Source organism: Festucalex cinctus, chromosome 12 (genome assembly GCF_051991245.1).
Source record: "Festucalex cinctus isolate MCC-2025b chromosome 12, RoL_Fcin_1.0, whole genome shotgun sequence".
Classification (NCBI taxonomy): domain Eukaryota; kingdom Metazoa; phylum Chordata; class Actinopteri; order Syngnathiformes; family Syngnathidae; genus Festucalex; species Festucalex cinctus.
Genome location: NC_135422.1, coordinates 15,519,403 through 15,539,264, shown reverse-complemented (window position 1 = coordinate 15,539,264; position 19,862 = coordinate 15,519,403). Strand labels below are relative to the sequence as shown.

The 19,862-nt window shown below is 37.4% G+C and overlaps 1 protein-coding gene across 2 annotated transcripts in view; it reads left to right on the top strand.

Moving 5' to 3' along the window:
* Positions 1-19,862, top strand: part of slc25a21 (solute carrier family 25 member 21) — a 119,631-nt gene that overhangs the window by 93,112 nt on the left and 6,657 nt on the right. For both annotated transcript variants that reach the window (XM_077539373.1, XM_077539372.1), the window contains 5 exons: positions 3,915-3,998; positions 10,171-10,237; positions 11,238-11,297; positions 16,487-16,594; positions 16,674-16,838. In XM_077539373.1, coding sequence (XP_077395499.1) covers positions 3,915-3,998; positions 10,171-10,237; positions 11,238-11,297; positions 16,487-16,594; positions 16,674-16,838 — 484 coding nt within the window. The remainder of the gene's footprint in view (positions 1-3,914; positions 3,999-10,170; positions 10,238-11,237; positions 11,298-16,486; positions 16,595-16,673; positions 16,839-19,862) is intronic.

Here is a 19,862-nt window from a genome sequence, read left to right as displayed (position 1 = left end):
TTGGTCAGCAAACTGAGCCATGATTGGTCGTTACCTACTTCCTCAGCACAGGTGATGTCATCATCAGTTGACAGCAAGTAGAAAATTACTTTTAAAGGTATTAATTGTACATGAAAAATAATAGTTACCACGTTAATTATAGACAAAATATTTTTTTACTGCTGAAAATGTTTCAATGAGTCAAGTATCCCTTTTTTTTTTTTTACTTGCAGACACCAAAAGAAGTGTCGTGATTGCTAATTGGCTAATTTTGTGCAGCACGCCAGAAGATCGAGCCCACCAAAATAATTTGTCTCAGTAAGTTACTCTTGCACTTTTGCAAAAGGAAACTATCACACAATATATATTTAGCGCATAAACACAGATGTTCAAAGTAGAGAGAGTCATTTTTTTTTTTTTTTTTAAATGCAAGTATAAATATTTCTGCCTCCTCAACCTCGAAGAGCTTATTAGCACCTGACTGGAGATTGCCATCTCCGTCCTTCTAACCTTTTTAACACCAAACGTTTCAAGTCCTAACTTCCACACTTGGTAGCTGTGAAAAGCGACATGAGTTGCTTCCTTGCCTTGGGCTTGATGACCCCCACCACCTCACCCCACCCCCGCCTTCTTCTTTTGGTGCCCCCCTATTACCTTCCTCGGCCCGTGCCTCGCCGTTTGCTCCCTGACTTTTTTTTTATGGCAGGGTAGCGCAGGGCCACGAGGAAATGAGGTGACCCCGGGGTCACCTGCGTAGTCGGGGGGGACTGCGACCCAGACCACGGACTCATGGCCGGTTTTGGGCCGGGCGAAGGAGACGCTGGGAGATTGACCCCCCCCAGCATCATGTGCCTTTAATTAAGCTCGATTTTGAATTTCTTCACAACACTCCTATGGTCTTAAATCTGTCAGTTTTTTGGGCCAAGGGTCCCCCTCGCCCCTCATTCCGCTGTCCCCTCCCTCATAACCTGAGTCCTCTTTAATACGGTGTCAGACATCGACTATATATTGCGCTATCGGGGAAAACCAAATAGCAGAGTTGATGAGACATCCCTCTCAGATCTCATTTATAGAGCTGGATTAAAAAAAAAATTTGAATAATCCATATCGAATCAATTTTCTTTTTCAAGCACAATATCGATTCATAAAACCATGAATCGATTATATTATCTAATTTTTTCCCATAAATTCTGAAGAAAATAGTTTTAAAGGCTGATTTTTTTTCTTACTCTTGAAATTTACTTAATTTACTTTAATTGACTTGCTTTACGGCTGTTTTACTGCATTTTGACTGATTTTTCAAGGCCCACAGAATATTGTGTTTTAATGCTATAAAACCATGGACCCTACCAAAAGCAAGAATAGAATCTGTTCTTTCATCAGGAAAAAAAAAAAAAGTATATTTCTGTCGATTTCAGTTTTGCAGCAATTAGCATTAGAATATAGTTAAGTTTCATTATTATTCACAATTCTGTTTAAAACTGTGGGGAAAAACATGGCCCTGGTTGATCTCTTATACTCTGATGCCACTTACTGGCTGTTTTTGAAATAACTACTATTGCTTCAAGCATTCTCTTCAATTCAGGGGCTGCATAAAAGACTTCTTTATGCTCTAGAATTTAAAAAAACAAAAAACAAAACATGAATACGTCCTTGGGAGCATGGTAATATTTAAATTATAACGTATTTATACGTTTTTGGGAGCAAATGCGTTATTTAAGATTACGCTTGTTTTTTTTTGTTTGTTTGTTTTTTGTTCTCCCAATGTGAAGATGTGAGTCTGCTCCTGCTCAGTAAGGGGGTGGCGCTATTTGGTTTTTGGTCACAATGTTTTCGCACAAATATTTCAATTAACTTTATTTACAGACTCACGGTCAAGATGCAAATCTACAGATACACTAAAATAAACTTGAGAAAATGTGTCCACGTTTATGGAATAGCATCATACTCGAGGTAGCAGCACCAATGTCGGGTCAATTAGTGGAATCCAGATTTCAAAGCAAACATGGTAAAGTGGCATTTAGCTGTTATGCTGCACACAAATGGAATAAGCTGCCAACAGAAGCGAATCAGCCCCAAGATTACACTATATAACAATTTTATTTATATATATATATATATATATATATATATATATATATATATATATATATATATATATATATATATATCAAAGTGCATCCTTAGATTTTTCTGTGTGGACACCTCAGAAAAAAAAGTGTGCACACCCCTGATCTATGTGCGATTTAAGAAAGGCCCCCCTCACCCCTAACCCCCCCTTTAGTGGAACCTGGGGGCTTTTTATGGGCCCATCAGGCACCCGTGTGGACGACTTACTGCTCACCCCATTGACCTTGCAGTTGAAGACAGAATTCTTTTGTCGTCATATTTGTTTTCCTACTTTAAAATTCATCAACACACTTATGTAAATATTGTTTAGCTAAGCTTTTAATTCATGTGTTCATTAATGGTCCAGAATTTTATTTTATTTTATTTTTCCCCCAGTTTTATGTTCAAGGGTCAAAGCGGCGCAGCTCCGTTTAACGACGTCTTATCGCCTCGATACGCCCGAGCCTTCATCTCTTAACGGGCGCCTTTAATTCATTCTGTGGCCCCCGGCTGGTTCCTCGCGTAAAAAGGTTTAAACACCGCTCTCGGCCCTTTTATTGGCCAGGCTGCGAAAGCGTGCCGCACAATAACCCAAAACAAGGGGGAAAAAGTCCTTCTTGGGCCCGACTGCGTCACATGAAACATTTACACGTGGCTTGAAGAGCTGTTACCGCGGCCTTACAAGTACTAGCGTGTTAGCGGCCTGGAAGCTTTGCTGCTGCAAATGGGCCCGGTCACCGGGAAGTCAGCTGGCTAATTGGATGGCTTGGGTTAAATAAATGTTTGAGTTGTCTTACCCTCCTCCCACGCTAGCCCTGCCTGGAGGGGAGAGGGATCCGCTGGTACCAACCAGCCTCTCGTCCCGGCTCAGATGAAAGATGAATGAAAGCCAGAGGGCTGGAGAAACAAGTTGCTTCAGTTGAGTACAGTAGTCTGCAACCTTTTTTTTAATTTTTTTTTATTTTTTTTGCCGCCACGGACCAGTTCCACGTGGTTCAATAGTTTGACAAATTCTAGTAAGCCCCCGTTTATTGCCAGAGAGAGATTATTCTTTGAAATTGCACACTTCTGACTCGTTATTTATTTGTTCATGTTTGCTCTTAATATCCAAATATAAAAATAACATAACTGTAATTAATTGTTTTCTGGACTATTTATTTATTTATTTATTTATTTATTTATTTATTTATTTATTTTATTTATTTATTTATTTTTACATTTATTTACATATGTGAAAAAGTCCAAAACTATTAATACATGAAAAATAATAATAATAATCATAATAATGTCTTTCTTCCTCTAATATGAATATGATGGTTAATTTTAGGCCGGTCTCTAGTATAAATATAATTATTAAAATGTTTTTTGTCTTCTCTTTATTTGAATGTTCAAGTCTAACATTTTTTTCCAAATACATTTTAAATATTCTGTTTTAATGTTTTCTTAAAAAAAAAAAAAAAAGTATATTCCTACAATTTTCATGGTTTTGTTTTTATATTTACATTGTTAAAACAAGTATTTCTTTATTTGTTAGACTTTTTTGTAATGTTAATGTTCTGTTCATTGTGCACATTTTTGATACTTTTTTTCATTCTTCTGTTTTTTCATATTGTGTACCTGTTTTGATGTTTTTCCTATAAAAAATGTTATTTGTACAATTGACATCGTTGCTGATACCTGAACACACACACACACCAGCAACAGAAAAACAGAAGAAAAAAAAAAACATACTCCAAATGACACAAATCAACTTTTTTTTTATTATTATTATTATTCTCAGTGTTGTACATGAGTTAAATTTACAGGCAGAATTGTGTCCCTTGCAGGTTCCAGATCCAAAGAGGCACCAGCGACCCCACCAGCTACAAGAGCCTGGGCGACTGCTTCCGCACTATATTCCGCAACGAAGGGTGAGTCTTCTTATCTTTGTTCTTGGACATGCAGAAGAAATGTAAGCGTTCAACTTGATTTGGACCAAAAGACAAACTTGCTGTCACCATAGCACAAAAGAGAAAAAAAGCATGTGTGCAGTTCGAGAAATTAAATAATAATCAGGACAAACCTTTTCACTTCAATTCCTCAAGCGACAATTGGCTCTCAACACTACTGTCGTGTTTTTCCTTTGTAAATTAATGTTATTAGTATTTTTAAAATTTCAATATTTGTGCCTTTTATGTTCAAATGTTACATTTTGTGAACTGGTTTCTAATTTAGTGAGGGGGTGGTGTTCATTTTCTAAATATTTTTTTACCAATTTTATTTTTTTTACTTTTGTGTTGCACAATTTTCAATGTTGTGCATTCATATTCTACAGATTTTTGTTTTAGTTTTTTTTTAAGTTAGCATTTTTTACGTTGTAAATTTAGATTCTACACCGTTACATTTTTTTTGTCAATTTTGTACATCTTTCATTTTTTTTTTTACAGTTTTATTTAACCATTTTCAATGCTGTGAAATTGTTTGGAAGTTGTTATACATTTTTATTTTGAAAATGTATATTTTACAGATTTCAATTTTATATATTTGTGTTTCTGATTTTGATGGGGGTTTTTTTTAGTATATTTTTATTTTCTGCACAATAATTTTCCAAGTAAAGACATTTGATGGAGATATGGGGTTTTGTGCTCTTCATTCGTGATCTTGGACGCTAACCCCTAACCTTGCTCTCGCAAGATGAATTCTGGTGGTATTTGTGAGTTCACAGACCCCGGAGAATACATCTTGTACCGCTCCCATTGATTTCCGCCAATCACAGAGCGACATCGTGTTTGGGGGCGGGATATGTAACTGTGACGAAACCAGGGAGCCAGCGCCGCAGCGGCTAACAAACAAACCTTACATGGATGAATGGACGCTGCAATTAACTCATTCACTGCCATTGACGGATAAATACGTCAAAAATCAATTTTAACTGGACAGGCGGTGAATGAGTTAATTCTGTTCTCACAGATTACTCTGTTTCCTTGTTGAATGTTGAACAGCGAGAGGCACTTCATGCATTTTAACTGGTCAGATGTTCGTGCCCCCCCCCCCCCCCCCCCCAACTCGGCAAGAACGAAGACGAAATTTTCACCTATGGCCGTGATTGGTTAAAACAAACGTGTAGAATGACACATCGTCCAATCAGCTCGAATTATTGTACAGAATGTCCCGCCTTTTCCCAACCAAATTACTATGGAGAGGTACCAGATGGATATTGTGGAGAACTCGCTTGAGTGAAGCACATATCCATCTGGCTATTGCTAGGTTAGCTAACCCCTGCAAATTGACTGAAAAACATTCCCGGCTAACTAAAGGCGGCCCTCTTCCTCTTCCTCTTCCTCCTCCTCCTGTTGCGGTGACAGCTCGCTGAGACAGTGCAGGCGTCGGAGAAAGTGGCGGCCACTGGTCGTGTTTACGGCGAGACGACAGCTTTACAGCAGATATAAAAAAAAAAGAAAAAAGTGCATCAGGTGGCCAGAGGCCGCGTGGTGACAGCTTCGGAAATCCCGCAAACACAAGTCCCATCCCGACATGAAAGTGTTGGAACGCGTCCTGAAAAGATCCACTTCAATGATCTCTTTTGTACTTGGCAGTAGCGTCGCTGCAGGCCAAAACACTTAGGAGGGGTTTGCACAAATAGTGTTACAGAATTATTGGAGAAAAAAAAGTAAACATCCCTCAGGGGCACTCCAGAGTCAACCTGAGCTCCGCTTTGTTCAAATAACATACAGTACACATCAAACGACAATGTTTCATTTCCTTCCCGTTTTTGTGATGCGGGTGCAGCGGCAGCTTAAGTGTTTCCGTCTGGAGGCAAAAAAAAAAAAAATTCTATTGGGCATGGGCAGCATTCTTTACGCACGCTGGCCCGCCCGCCGCATGAGGTGTGGTCGTGGGAATATTAAAAAGCAGTCTCTCCCCTCGCCGCGTTCAAACGAGCGGGCCCGTTTTTTGCAGACGCGCGCTCGCGTTTAACTCACAGTTTTCATTTCCTGAAATCTGCAGCAAAATACTTTTTTTTTATTTTGTTAGAGAAATAGCAACGTTGAAAAAAAAATCCATTTGGATTACTCCACAATCTGTTCAAACATAATGAGGAAAAAATATATGCTTAGTAAGAATATTAATTAGGATGAAAATAACCTGAATGGCAATTACCGTAAAATCCTGTGAAAAACACGTACCTTTGTATAATATGCTTCCCAAAATCCTCCTTTAAAAAGCATCTTTTTCTCTGCACTTTCTGTATAAAACATACCGTTGTGTATACAGTGTTCCCTCGTTTTCTGCTGGGGTTAGGTTCCGTAAAATACCCGCAATAAATGAAATCCGCAAAGTAGTTAGCTTTATGGTTTACATTTATTATAAATGCTTTAAGGCTCTAAAACCCTTCACCACACAGTTGATACACTTTTATCATCAAGGCATTTACATTCGCTCACATTTCTCTCTTCTTTAAGCATTCTCAATGTTCAAACCTTCATAAATTTTATAAAATAGGTACATTACTGTTGAAAGAAATGAGTGCAAAATTGCACTAAAAAAAAATCCGTGATACAGCTACACCGCGAAAAGTGAACCGCATTATAGCGAGGGAACACTGTAATATGGAAAATTTGGTGGTATTCTTTATTATCAGTGAATAATATATATGGATAAAGATTCCAAACATACCACAAAAAAAAAGTGCAAATTCTTTTAAATCCGGGTTACAAAAAAAATAAAAAATAAAAAAATAAAATAAAATAAAAAAACCTATACCCATTTCCCATACCCATTTTTAAAGTATTTTAAAGTATGTTTTTAAATCATAGTAATTTGAGTAAGCTATTTTTATTTCTAAATTTGTTTTTAAATCTCTAACTGCTTTAAAATGTTTGGGGTTTTTTGGTGACTGTTTGTGAAGCATATTTTTATTGAGTTATGTTTTGAAATGCACGATAAATTAGTATTTCTATTTTTTTAACAATGGGAACATTTTTAATTATTTATTTTTATTAAGCACCTTGTATAATATCATCATCATCATCATTTTTTGCAGCTGAAATGAGTGTATTTTTTAAAGCATAATTAAAGGGATACTTGACTCATTGAGCCATTTTCAGCGGTAAATAGTTAATATTTTGTCTATAATTAATATGGTAATTTCATCATTTTTCATGTACAATTAATGCCTTTTTAAAAAGTAATTTTTCTACTTGCTGTCGACTGATGATGACATCACCTGTGCTGGTGAAGTAGGTAACGACCAATCATGGCTCAGTTTGCTGACCGACCCAAGAAAACAGGTGAGCCATGATTGGTCATTAGTACTTTCTCAGCACAGGTGATGTCATCATCAGTCGACAGCAAGAGGAAAAAATAGTTTCTATAGGTATTAATTGTACATGAAAAATAATGAAGTTATCAAATTTATTCTGGACAAAATATGAACTTTTCACTGCTGAAAATTGTTCAATGACTCAAGTATCCCTTTCATGTTCCCAAAAATTCAAGCACAAAATTGTCGTGTGTTTTCGTTTTCTGCTATTTAAGGCCGCTAATGTCAAGGTGAGAGCAGCAGGAAAAGTGAAAATATTTGCAGATGAAGCAGGCCGGCTTGTTTACATGTGAAAAGGTTCCGTCGGGGGCATCTCGCCTTGACCGTCCCCAAAGCCCCCCACCACACCGCCCCCTCCCCGCTGAGCGTCGCCCGCTCCATCTATTCTTATTGTGAGCGACACGGGCTGTTACAATTAAGGAAAGCTTCATTCAAAGCAGAAAAAGGGGGCGGAGCCTCAGCCCTCTTTCGCCTTGTGTCGTTTGCATAAAGGAAAGCCAAAAAGTTTACATTGGAATGCAAACCAGCAGTCAAATGGCGGCGGCCATGTTTGTCCTGTAGCATATTGGAGCTCACCTGGAGCCTGACCACAACCGGGAAATCTGTGGCCCGGCGTTTACATGGCCGCCCGCCGTTTATGCCGTCTTATTTTCGGCTTTCAAACTAGTGTGGCGTGTATGTTTCCACTTCGCAACCCATAACAATAAAGTACCAATTACTATTTGACCGCAATTTTCATGTTTGTTTCATTTTTTTTTTTTTTTTTTGCGCAGCTCCTTCTGATATTTGCATCTTGGCCACCAGGGGGCAGTTTCATACAGATATACAGAATACACAAAGAAGAGTTTCACAACTAAGTGACTAAATCATTTTAAATTGTATAATGTAGCATTGATTTAAACACCACCAATTACTGAATGAATTATGCAAAAAAAATCTTATCTTAGTAAACTATTTTATATATTATACATCAATAAATTATTTTTTTCATGTGAAATAAATTTGCAATATTAGTAAAAAAAAATAATAATCATAAATCTGGTTATATTAAACCACCACTGCATCACAATTCGTACCTTTCTCTGCATCATCTTTGGAGGTTTACCACCCTGCTTTCTCCCGCATCAACCCAACGAGGAGCCTCGTCTGCCTGTTGGACTTCTTCTGGACTCTTCCGGTTTACACATTAATTACCCTCACAACTTGTTTTGGGTGTTTTGGGTCCCTTGAAAGTGGCAATCTGATTCTAAGCTCTTCTTTTTGTTACTTGACGTGTTGTTATTATTGGGCTGATGTCGGTGACCCCTGCGACGCAACCCGCTTATTTTTTAGTGTAAGGACAATATTTACGCTGGTGTGCAATGATCCGCCATCATCTGTGCTGGTTGTAGCGTGTGTTGCCACAACACGCTACGCTGTCCGCATGCCGGTCAAACTTGTCCTCACTGTCAACTGCAGTGGAACCTCCAACGTCTCGCTTAATACCACCTGTGTTGTGTTGGACATTTTTTTTTTTTAAATACTCTTTCCAGCCTTCCAAGTAAAAACAACACAAAGTGCCAAAAACGCTTAATGACGTATGCTAAAATCCTAATGAATGCCACCGAAAACGTTAATTGACGTCACCTATGTTTTTTTTCATCAATGGGCAGTGCAATGTCTTGTGGAGCGCTGCCTGGTCAATGGAGTTGTGAAATCCAAAATACCCACAAACTATGGCCAGCAGATGGCAGCATTATCTGTTTTCAATGGGCTCAAGGTGTATGAAATTACAATGAAACGTGACGGATCTGATGAAATAGAACGGTTTCAACAATGACGTGAATGATCAAAGCTTTTGTCACATTAAATCGAATTCACAGAACATCACTAAACAAAACAATATTCAATGTGTAGTGCAGAATATGTACTTTTCACAAAAAGCTTGTTTTCTTCTTATCTTTTTCTATGTTCACTTATGTCACTCAAATTACTTATTTTCAATGGTGATAACGAAAGAACGGAATAAGGTAGAAATGTACTTTTTTTTTCTAATAAAAGAATGGAATCCAATCTTTCATATGGTATTGTACAATATTCTGTTTGCCTTGAAACATGAGTGAAAATGCTCAAAATTGGCTGGCACTGGGCACTGGGGTTGCTTTTGGATAATGTTAATGAGAAATAATAGTGCTCTATAATATTTTACTAAATACCACAAAATCGTGTGACTTTTTTAATATTAAACAATCCAAAATTATCTCATGATATACACTCATTTAGGCCTGTGCAATAATCGAGTAATTGAAATTCAAAATGCAATTTCAATTATTACACTCTACAAATACAAAATCAGCATAATCGTAAAAAAGATTATTAATACTAGTTTTGAGTTGTTTAAATTTAAACATTTTCACCTTTTTAAAATGATAAATTTAATAAATTTTGTTTCATCCAAAAGGAACTTGCATAATTAGTGTTTCAAAGAATTTTATTTTTCTTAATATTTTTTACATTTAAACATTTTCTTGTTTTGTACACAAAATAATGATTGTCCTAATAATCGTAATTAATATTTACTTAATAATCGACTAGCCCTACACAGATTCATAAAAATTCAAAAATAAATATTAACAATTTACTTAAAGCAGTCAATTTACCATTACAGTTTAAATTTAAGTTTAAAAAATGGTGATTATCTAAAAAATGTATAATAGTGCAAATGTTTTTGGTTTGTTTTTTCCTTTTGTATTTGTAATTGTTTTTTAACCAAGCAAAATTGCCATCTTGTCTCCCCACAGAATCTTTGGCTTCTACAAGGGAATTTTGCCTCCCATCCTGGCTGAGACGCCCAAGAGGGCGGTCAAGGTGAGCGGCGTTGGCGCGGCGCCACCTTGCTAACCGCACACATCATGTCCGTCAAAGTCATGAGCGCCACCCACTCCTTGTTTGTTCTGTTGGGCCAGCACAAATATTGACTTACAAGCAGTTAGCGGCCCGTCGCTTTTTTTTTAGGTTTTTGACTTACAAACTAGCAAGTTTGCTACAGGAGCTAACTATCTTGCTTGCTAGGTAACTATCTAGCTAGCTAGCTAGCTAACACCCTTGCTATTTTACAGACTTTTTAATTTTTAAACAAAAAAAATACAGCAAACACCGCTCACTGCTCCACAATCGTAAAAATACCAACTTCTACTTTTCTGTTAGACTTTTTATTTTTTTTAGGTTTTTGATTTGCAAACTAGCAAATTTCCTACAGGACCTAATATCTCGCTAACTAGCTAACTATCTAGCTAGCTAACATCCTTTCTATTTTACAGAGTTTTTCATTAAAAAATAAAAATATTACAGCAAAGAAACAGCTCACCGCTTCACAATCGTAAAAATACCAACTTCTACTTTTCTATTAGACATTTTCTTTTTTTTTCTTTTTTTTGTTTAGGTTTTTGACTTGCAAACTCTCTCGCGAGTAAGCTAGCAGGTTTGCTACAGGAGCTAACTATCTAGCGTGCTCGCTAACTATCTAGCTAGCTAACATCCTTGCTATTTTACAGTTTTTGATTTAAAAAAATAAATAAATTCCAACAAACAAACAGCTCACCGCTTCGCAATCGTAAAAATACCAACTTCTACTTTTCTGTTAGACTTTTTTTTAGGTTTTTGACTCAGTGATAGATCACCTAAATTCCATTTTTTAAATACATGGTGTTCAGTGAACCCTCAAGTACACATCTCAGTTTGGGAATGATGACACTTCCCCCTCCCAAGTTGCTACGTGCGCTACAGGTGTGGGCGTTGCGCCCGTGTCAAGTCGTCAACACTCATTTGTGTCTCTCTGTCTCTCTCTCTCTCTCCTCCCCGTCTGCAGTTTTTCACCTTTGAGCAGTACAAGAAGCTACTGAATTTGACCCCTTTGTCTCCGGGCCTGGTGAGTCTTAACATATACACACGCACCCACACACAAGCACCTGAGTACACTCTCGCTGGAAAGATAAACACACACGCACACACGGAACAGGAAGAACATTGTACACAGTGTCAGTGTTTCGCCTCACCTGCTGACGGATGCCAAGAATAATTTGCACCATGTCGAATGTATAAGTGGTTGCGCTTCACGTTTTCAACGCGGCTCCTTGTTCAAATACGCCGCAATTTAGCACGCGCTTATAACCGACATGCACCTGGCGTGGTCGTCGGAATGCACGCTTATTAGGAGCAAACATCTTGATGATTTGTCCAATGTGATCCGTGTGCATAAAGAATTAAACCTGATGTGAATACATTTCCAAACTGAATTACATTATTGTTGATGTTGTTAGTTATTATGGGGGCGGGAATTTATAAGCTTTTTTGCTTCTTCCTGCCAGCCCTTTTTCTTTTCGGTTATCATATGTTAAAATTGTATGTTGAAATGTTTGTTTGTCACAATGCTGTCCGAAAGGAAAAATGAACAAATAAATCAAATCAAATTATTGTGGGAATGCGGAAGCATTCCCGCATATGTTATTGTGATTTTTATTCTCCACACTTTTTTGCCGCCTATCAACTCCCACATAATATTTCCAATTTATATTGTTCAAATTTCAACTAGCTTCAAAAATTCACGCCTTTCAGGATGTATATCGTCTGATTCCACATTAATGACAGTATTTTCACAATTTAACATTTAATATCAAATTTTCCCCATTAATTTTCAATGCAACAGTCATTGAACATTTTCTAAGTTTCAGTTTCCACGCCCACTTCCATATATATAACTTATTATCATTACCAGGTGTCTGATACTGCTCGGTGGCACAGTTGGTATTGTCCTGTAACCAGGAGGTTAGAATTTCATAATTTATCTCTCAATTTATTTCATAAGCATTCCACATGCATTCAAATATTAGCATTCAGTTTTCAGCATTCCCACGCAATTTCTCCAGAAATTGCACTTAGTCTAGTTATGTTTATAAAAATAAGTTTTCATTTCCAACTTTGTATTCAAAAATAGGCCATTTTTGAATTGACAGTGCAGAAAATGCACAAATGCAATCCCGTTACAGTTGGTCGAGTGCATTGTCCAATAACCAGGAAGTTATAATTTCATAATTTATCTCAATATGCTTTCAGCATTCCCATGCAATTTTAGTTAGTTATTTATATTAATGTTACGATTGTACGTCTTCATAGAATAATCAACTCCTGGATGTTTGATTTATGCGTGACTGAGAAATTGGAAGATGAAAATGTATTCATCCACATTATTATTACTATGATTATCATAATTAATACACATTGCTAATGTGACTTTTTTTATATACAAAAAAATTGGCTGAAAAAAACAAAACTAACCAGTTTTTCAGCTTCATTCAATTAAATTGTAAATCTTTTGTGTAAACAATGACGTAATGCTTAAAATGGACTTTAAAGGGATACTTCACTTATTTAGCCCATTATATCATAAAAAGTTAATATTTTGTCTGTAATTAATTTTAAGTTTCAATATGTTACACATACAATTAGTACCTTTAAAAACTCATTTTGCAACTTGCTGTCGACTGAAAATGACATCACAAGGGCTCAGGTAACCAATCACAGCTCACCTATTTTCTAGGTTTGGTCATGTGACATTCACAAGCTGAGCTGTGATTGGTTACCTGAGCCTTTATGAAGTCATTCTGTGTCGACAGCAAGTTGCAAAATGTGTTTTTAAAGGTACTAATTTCACATGAAAAATAATGAAAATATCACATTTATTATAGGCAAAATATTAATGTTTGACTGCTAAAAATGGCTAAATAAGTAAAGTACCTCTTTAATAAAACGGCTTCATTTTGGAGCTTGCCGTTAAAAACAAAACAACTGTCAGGTCAAAATGCAAGATCAAACATATTCGCTTCGCTCTCACACAACCGAGCGTCTGATCCGGGTCAGCCGTGATGGATGGCGTACCTGCAGCTCCGACGTCCGCCCCGGCACATCGCAGACCCTCCACGTGCGTGTGTGCGTGGTTTTTTTTTTCTTTTTTTTTTTTTTTCTTTAACAGCCATTGGTAGAGAGTTACTCGGCCCATCCATCATGCATCATCTCCTCCTCCTTTATCCTCCAGAAGCAACTTTACAGTCAATAACTATAATCACTGAAGAATGGCGCTCTTGTGCAAGTATGAAAAAGTATGGAATTTGATTTTATGAAGTTACAAATCTGGGGAAGTATGGAAATGCCAAGTATTTTTTTACTATTTGTTTTCAAGACTGCCTGCACTGTTTTCTTTTCTAAAACCTAAAATAATCGTAAATAGGGCACAACTGATTAATCAGCGGCCCATTTAATCGACCGATATTAGCATTTTGAAAATTTGCAAAAATTGGATTTTTTTTTTTTCTTTTCTGATTCATGCAGTTTTTTTTTTTTTGCACATTAACGCATTACATCAAAATCTGCCACTTTTTATATACATATCTCATTGTTCTAAGTGTTAATGAACGAAGAAGATGTCATTTTATTCATTATCATTATGTATTTTTTTATTAATCGGGCAATTAAATCGGTTATCAGGCTTTTATTGTCCCACAATGGAAACTTTTATCTCACACACGGCCGTTTTTTTCGTTTGTTTTGTTTTTCGTTTTGCTTTATTATTTAATTTTAAAAAATAATTTGAAAATAATTAAAATAAAGTTCCATGCCTTAATCTTATATTTATAAATACAAATATATATATATTTTTATATGTTTATTATTTTTAAATAGAATGCCTTGAACCTTATGTAAGTAAAATAAATTTTAAAAATGTTATGCTTTGACTGTGTTTTTTTATTTTAAAAAAACTTCTCAAGATTTCAATATAAAAAAAATACGTTCAATGCATGTAATTTTATTTTAATTTCAAATAAATCAATTGCACCTACATACAGCATTCCTAATAACAGATTAATTGCTAAATAATTGATTTATTGACATCATACATTACTATTTCTTTTACCAGGAATTGTCAAATGTTTTTTCATTGTTAATAAGGTTCTGGGGGGTAAAGTATGCAATTTGGATATTTCAAATATGTACTTGGAACGTGGTCGTGCGCCGGGTGCAGCTGAATGCCTTCAGCGTGATTAAGGAGGACGCGGCGGGGCATGAAGACCAATGGAGAATGCGAAAGGTGGTGGCGGCGGCGGCCTGTGTAAATACTAAATACGTCTGAGGAGGATGGCTCCCGGCCGGGACTCTGACAGCGGGATAAAGCGGGCAGGAAGAGTAATGAGCTATAGACACGTTCTTGACATGTTCCCATTACGCCAGCGTGTGTGCGCACAGGAACGCACACACACGCACGCGCCGTCTTCGTGCAAATACATGCAATGTTGCGACATCGGTTAATTTCAGGTCTTGGGTGAACGCTTGCAGTTTAGGATGTTGTGTAACCAGCAATAATGATGGCTTTTAATAGGACAGATATGATTTGGATGTCAATTTTCAACTTGATTTATTTTGTATTTCCACATTTATGGAAATTACACAACTGGTGTTTTAGGTGTCTATTGTGTAACATTTTGAGGAATAATGCACACTTTAAAGTGGAAGTCAACCTTAAACATTTTTTTGACAATAATATGTTATATGTGACCTCGCTAGTCTAAACATGACATTGTGATTCATATTACGTTTGTAGAATATGAGTTATGCAGCAAAATCCAGCTGTTTTTAATGCATCTCAGGAGGCGGCCATTTTGCCACTTGCTGTCGACTGAAGATGACATCACAGTTGCTCAGGCAATGACCAGTCACAGCTCACTTGTTTTCTGAAGCTGAGCTGTGATTGGTTGTTACCTGAGCAACTGTGATGTCATCTTCAGTCGACAGCAAGTGACAAAATGGCCGCCTTCTGATATGGATTTTGCTGCTTAACTCACGCATATTAACCAGAATACCTTATCTAGACTAGTGGGGCTGCATAGAACATGTTTGGGGAGGGGGGTGGAGGGGGGGGGGGGGTTGACTTTCCTTTTAAATGCTGGGTTGGTTTCCTAACCCAACGACTTTCTGGGTAGCTTTGGATTTTTGCGTTACTTTTGGAGTGTATTGAAGTTGCTGAAGGTCCTACTTAGAAGTTATTTTTGTGACACTAGGAAGTTTTGAATCTGATCGAAGGACTGTGACGTGGCATCCCACAAGGGTCACTCCTTGGACCCCTTTTGCTCAGCCTGCTTGTGTCATGACTAGGGTAATGAAATGGTTATGTTTACTGTCATGACTAGGGTCATGCAAGGTTTATGCTTACTGTCATGACAAGGGTCATGCAAGGTTGATGCTTACTGTCATGACTAGGGTCATGCAAGGGTTATTTTTACTGTCATGACTAGGGTCATGCAAGGTTTATGCTTACTGTCATGACTAGGGTCATGCAAGGTTGATGCTTACTGTCATGACTAGGGTCATGCAAGGGTTATGTTTACTGTCATGACTCGGGTCATGCAAGGGTTATGCTTGAGCCATGCAAGGGTTATGTTTGGGTCATGACCGTGAGGTCAAGTGTCTGGTTTGAACTGATGTAACCAGCATCTAGTTTCAACTGGTAAGACGCTATGTGATGTCAAGAATCTTTCATCTCTTTATCTGGTCAACAGCCAATCAGATAATTCCATATCAGTCCTGTTACCCACATGTCTAGCCACAACCAAACAGATCTATTTGCTGTCTATATAAGCCTGTCTGAGAAGTGTGTGTTTTGTCGGATTATTACCTCTGTTCCTCTGTGGAACTCTCGTTGTTTCTCGTCGAGTCAAGTTTGTTCCACGCCTCTCGATGTTAACAAATGGTTAAGGTTTATTTGTGTCTGCGTTTTTGGGATCCAACCTCAGCACATAACAGTTTGTTGGTCAAATGCTTCAGAACGCTAATCTTGGCTGTCATTACATATATTTATTAATTTCCACAGATGACAACAGGTGTATAACCAAAATTTCTTTCAGCTAAACCAAATCAAAACGGAAGTAAAGAAAAGAGGATTGCTGTTGGAAAACAGCTAGAAAACCCAAAGACCATGTTGGAAATGTCGGCATGCCGATATCGACTCAGACGTGACTTTCAGCTTGTCGTGTTAAATCAATCACTAAAACCTCCCTCGACATCTTCCAGGCGCTGTCGGCAGCCGGACTCGGCGCCGGTTTGACCGAGGCGGTCGTGGTCAATCCGTTCGAGGTGGTGAAAGTCAGTCTCCAGGCCAACAGAGACGCCTTCAAACAGGTGCGTGAAATTTAAAAAAAAAGCATCGTAATTTCCATGCTGTTCCATTTTGACGGCTTTTTGACTCGCTCGTCCGCAGCAACCGTCCTCGTTCGCTCAGGCGAGACACATCATCAAGACGGACGGCTTCGGACTGAAGGGTCTGAACAAAGGACTGACGTCCACCCTGGGCCGCCACGGAGTGTTCAACATGATCTACTTTGGTTTCTACTTCAACGTCAAGGATGCTATTCCCGCTAGCCCGGTAACGCGCCAGCACAGACTGCTCATCCTATGCGTGTTTGGATTAGTGTTAATTTTGTCTGCCATTTTTAATAACTATAGTCTGTTTTAGTCCAATTTCAGGCACACTTGTTAGTCAACCTCATCCCATTTTTATGTAGTCAATTTTTAGTCGACTATAAATCTCGCATTTTTGTTTTTATTTTGGTCCAAGAAAAGGTCATTTTATTCATCTAGTTTTAGTCAACAAAAACGTTTTAGTCCAGTTTTAGTCAGGACAACCATTTTACCCCTGTATATATTTTTTTTGTCATCAGGATCTTTTCGAATCTAAAACTGTTTGACATAAAATTTTCTCATCTTTTTGATGAAAAACAACTTGACACACAATTACAGTGGCAATAGTAAGTTAGCCAGCATTAGTTAGCAGTCGCATTAACATTAATTATTGTTGGACCATTACAGCCATTGAATTAATGTTAAATTATAACTATAATGTACTTTTTTTTAACCTTTCACCGTGAATTACCTCCTGTCTGTCCCATGTGTTTGTGCTGTCACATGACAGTGTCACAGTCGTGACAGATGAGCAGAGACCAGATCTTACAAAATCATATAATTTTCATCTCGTTTTTGTTCATGAACTAAAATGGCCATAGAATTTAGTCCAGTTTTTATGAAGTGAAGGACATTTTCGTCTCGTCTCGCAAAAAGGACAGTCGAAAATTTAAGAAAAAAAATAGAGTAAAATGAGAAAATTATTACTTCAAATAAGCAAAATTATCTGCCAACAGAACAAGAAATATGTACTTAAATTTACCCGTAAGATTTTGAAAAATAAGAAAATAATACTATTCCCATATAAACCACAGCGGTCTTGAAAATAGTATTTTTCTACAAACAAGTTATATTGACTTTTTCCAGGTTGTAATAAATAGAACTGGCTGTTAACACTCAAGGCTAAGACTGCTTGATCAAATAAGATCATTAAGTAAAAAGTATCTAAAAATAAGCACAATGATCTTGTCTGACAATTTCATTTTAAGTAAAAATAACTTGTCAAGGCAAAATTAGCAAATTTAGGTTTCATTTAGGAAATTATATCTTAGTTAAGATTTCGGCTTTTGCATTGTTCATTAGTCGACGAAAATGTATACTGATTTAGTCCCAGTTATTGTTTATTAATGACGGTTTTAGTCTAATCTCGTCTTAGTCCGGTGAAAAATTAAAATTTTTGTTTTGTTTTTGTTGACGAAATTAACACTAGTTTGGATCGTATCTTGTTCCAAGTAAGTCCTGTAGCTGACGTATGAAATTTATCGAAAGAAAACAAGCTATTTCTGAGTTCTACAACTTTTGCTTTGTGGGTTTGAAGTATCGTTTCTCTGAGTCATCTTGAGAAGTTCACCTCCCTGATTTCGACTGCATCAACCCCACCGGGAGCCTCACCTTGCCCGTTTTTAGCAAATAATTTGTGTTCTGGAGAAGTAGGAGTAGGAATCAGCCGGGGGGGTTACTGTATTAGCTTGACGGAAGCCCAAATCAAGAGGGGCGCTGGGGAGGTCTCCGTCCCGCTAATACCTCGTCTGTTTGCTCTCCATAACATGCTCAAACGTTTCACATTACGCATCCGGCGGGCCAAACAAACGTTGGTTTTGTGGAACGGAAACGTTGCCATGCGCCACGCGCACCAAAGCGGCTCGTTGGATGAATTCGGAAAGGACTAATTGGAAGCAGACAGCAGCACTTCTTTGCAGTTTACAGTAAGGTCGGATGAATCCATGTCGGGATCTCTGACAAGCGACTGGCCCGTTTGAGGATGGCGTCGCTCCAGAGTAGTGTTCATTTTAACAGCCATTTTGGAAATTTAGTCTCAGTTTTAGTCCAGTTTCAATCACACTTGTTAGTTTTTAACATAATTCGGCAACCTCATCCCGGTTTTATTTTTAGTCAACTATAAATCTGATATTTTAGTCTTTATTTTAGTCCAAGAAATCTGAGTCAACAAAAACTGTCATCGGATTTCGTCTAGTTTTAGACAATCATTTAACGCCTTTATATCTTCTTTGTCAGAAGATAGTTTTAGATCGGAAATGTTCAACATTATTTCACATAAAATTTTCTCTCACCTTTTTGATAAAAAAAAAAAAAAAACTTGACACAATTACAGTGTATCAACAAGTGGCTACTATGGCTCGATGCTACAAGCTAGTAAGTTAGCCAGCATTAGCGGTTGGATTAATATTACTGTTGAAACATTATAGCCGTTGGATTAATGTTACGTTCTAACTATAATTTACTTTTTTTTTTTTTAAACCTTTCAACGTGAATCCACTTCCTGTCTGTCCCGTATTTGCACACGTTGCACTCGTTAGCTGCAGATTTGAAAGGGGGCGTGTCACTGTGTCACATGACGACAGTGTCACAGTGACAGATTAGCAGAGACAAGATTTTACAAAATCATTTTCATCTCGTTTTTGTTCATGAGCTAAAATGTACATAGATTTTTAGTCCAGTTTTTATGAAGTGAAGGACATTTTTGTCTCGTCTTCATTCGTCGACAAAAATGAATGCTGGTTTAGTCCCAGTTATTGTTTAATATGAGGATTATTTTGGTTTCGTCTAGTCTCGTCTTAGTCTGGCGAAAAATGTGTGTTGACGGAATTAGTTTTTGTTGCTGAAATTAACACTACTCCAAAGTCAATCGTGACCCATTGGCACAAAAAAAAAAAAATCGAACCAAGCGTGCTCACTGCTGTTCGCTCTTAGAAAGTTACTTGATGGCAATGCAGAGGACTCGGATTCCGGAACTTTGGTGTACGCACCACTTCGGGGAGGGAGAATGAGATTCAAACGGTTTTGACTGTCTGGGTCTGGGATAATAATTACGGTTATATTTCTTTGCCCAACTGATACATTCGTTTTAGCTTTTTTTTTTTAAGGTTGTGCACAGGGCAGAGGAGGTGTGCAGTGCAAACTCTGTCATGGTTTTGAAGTCGTCTTGAAGATTCGTGAAGGTCTTATCTAGGTCAATGATTGTCAATCC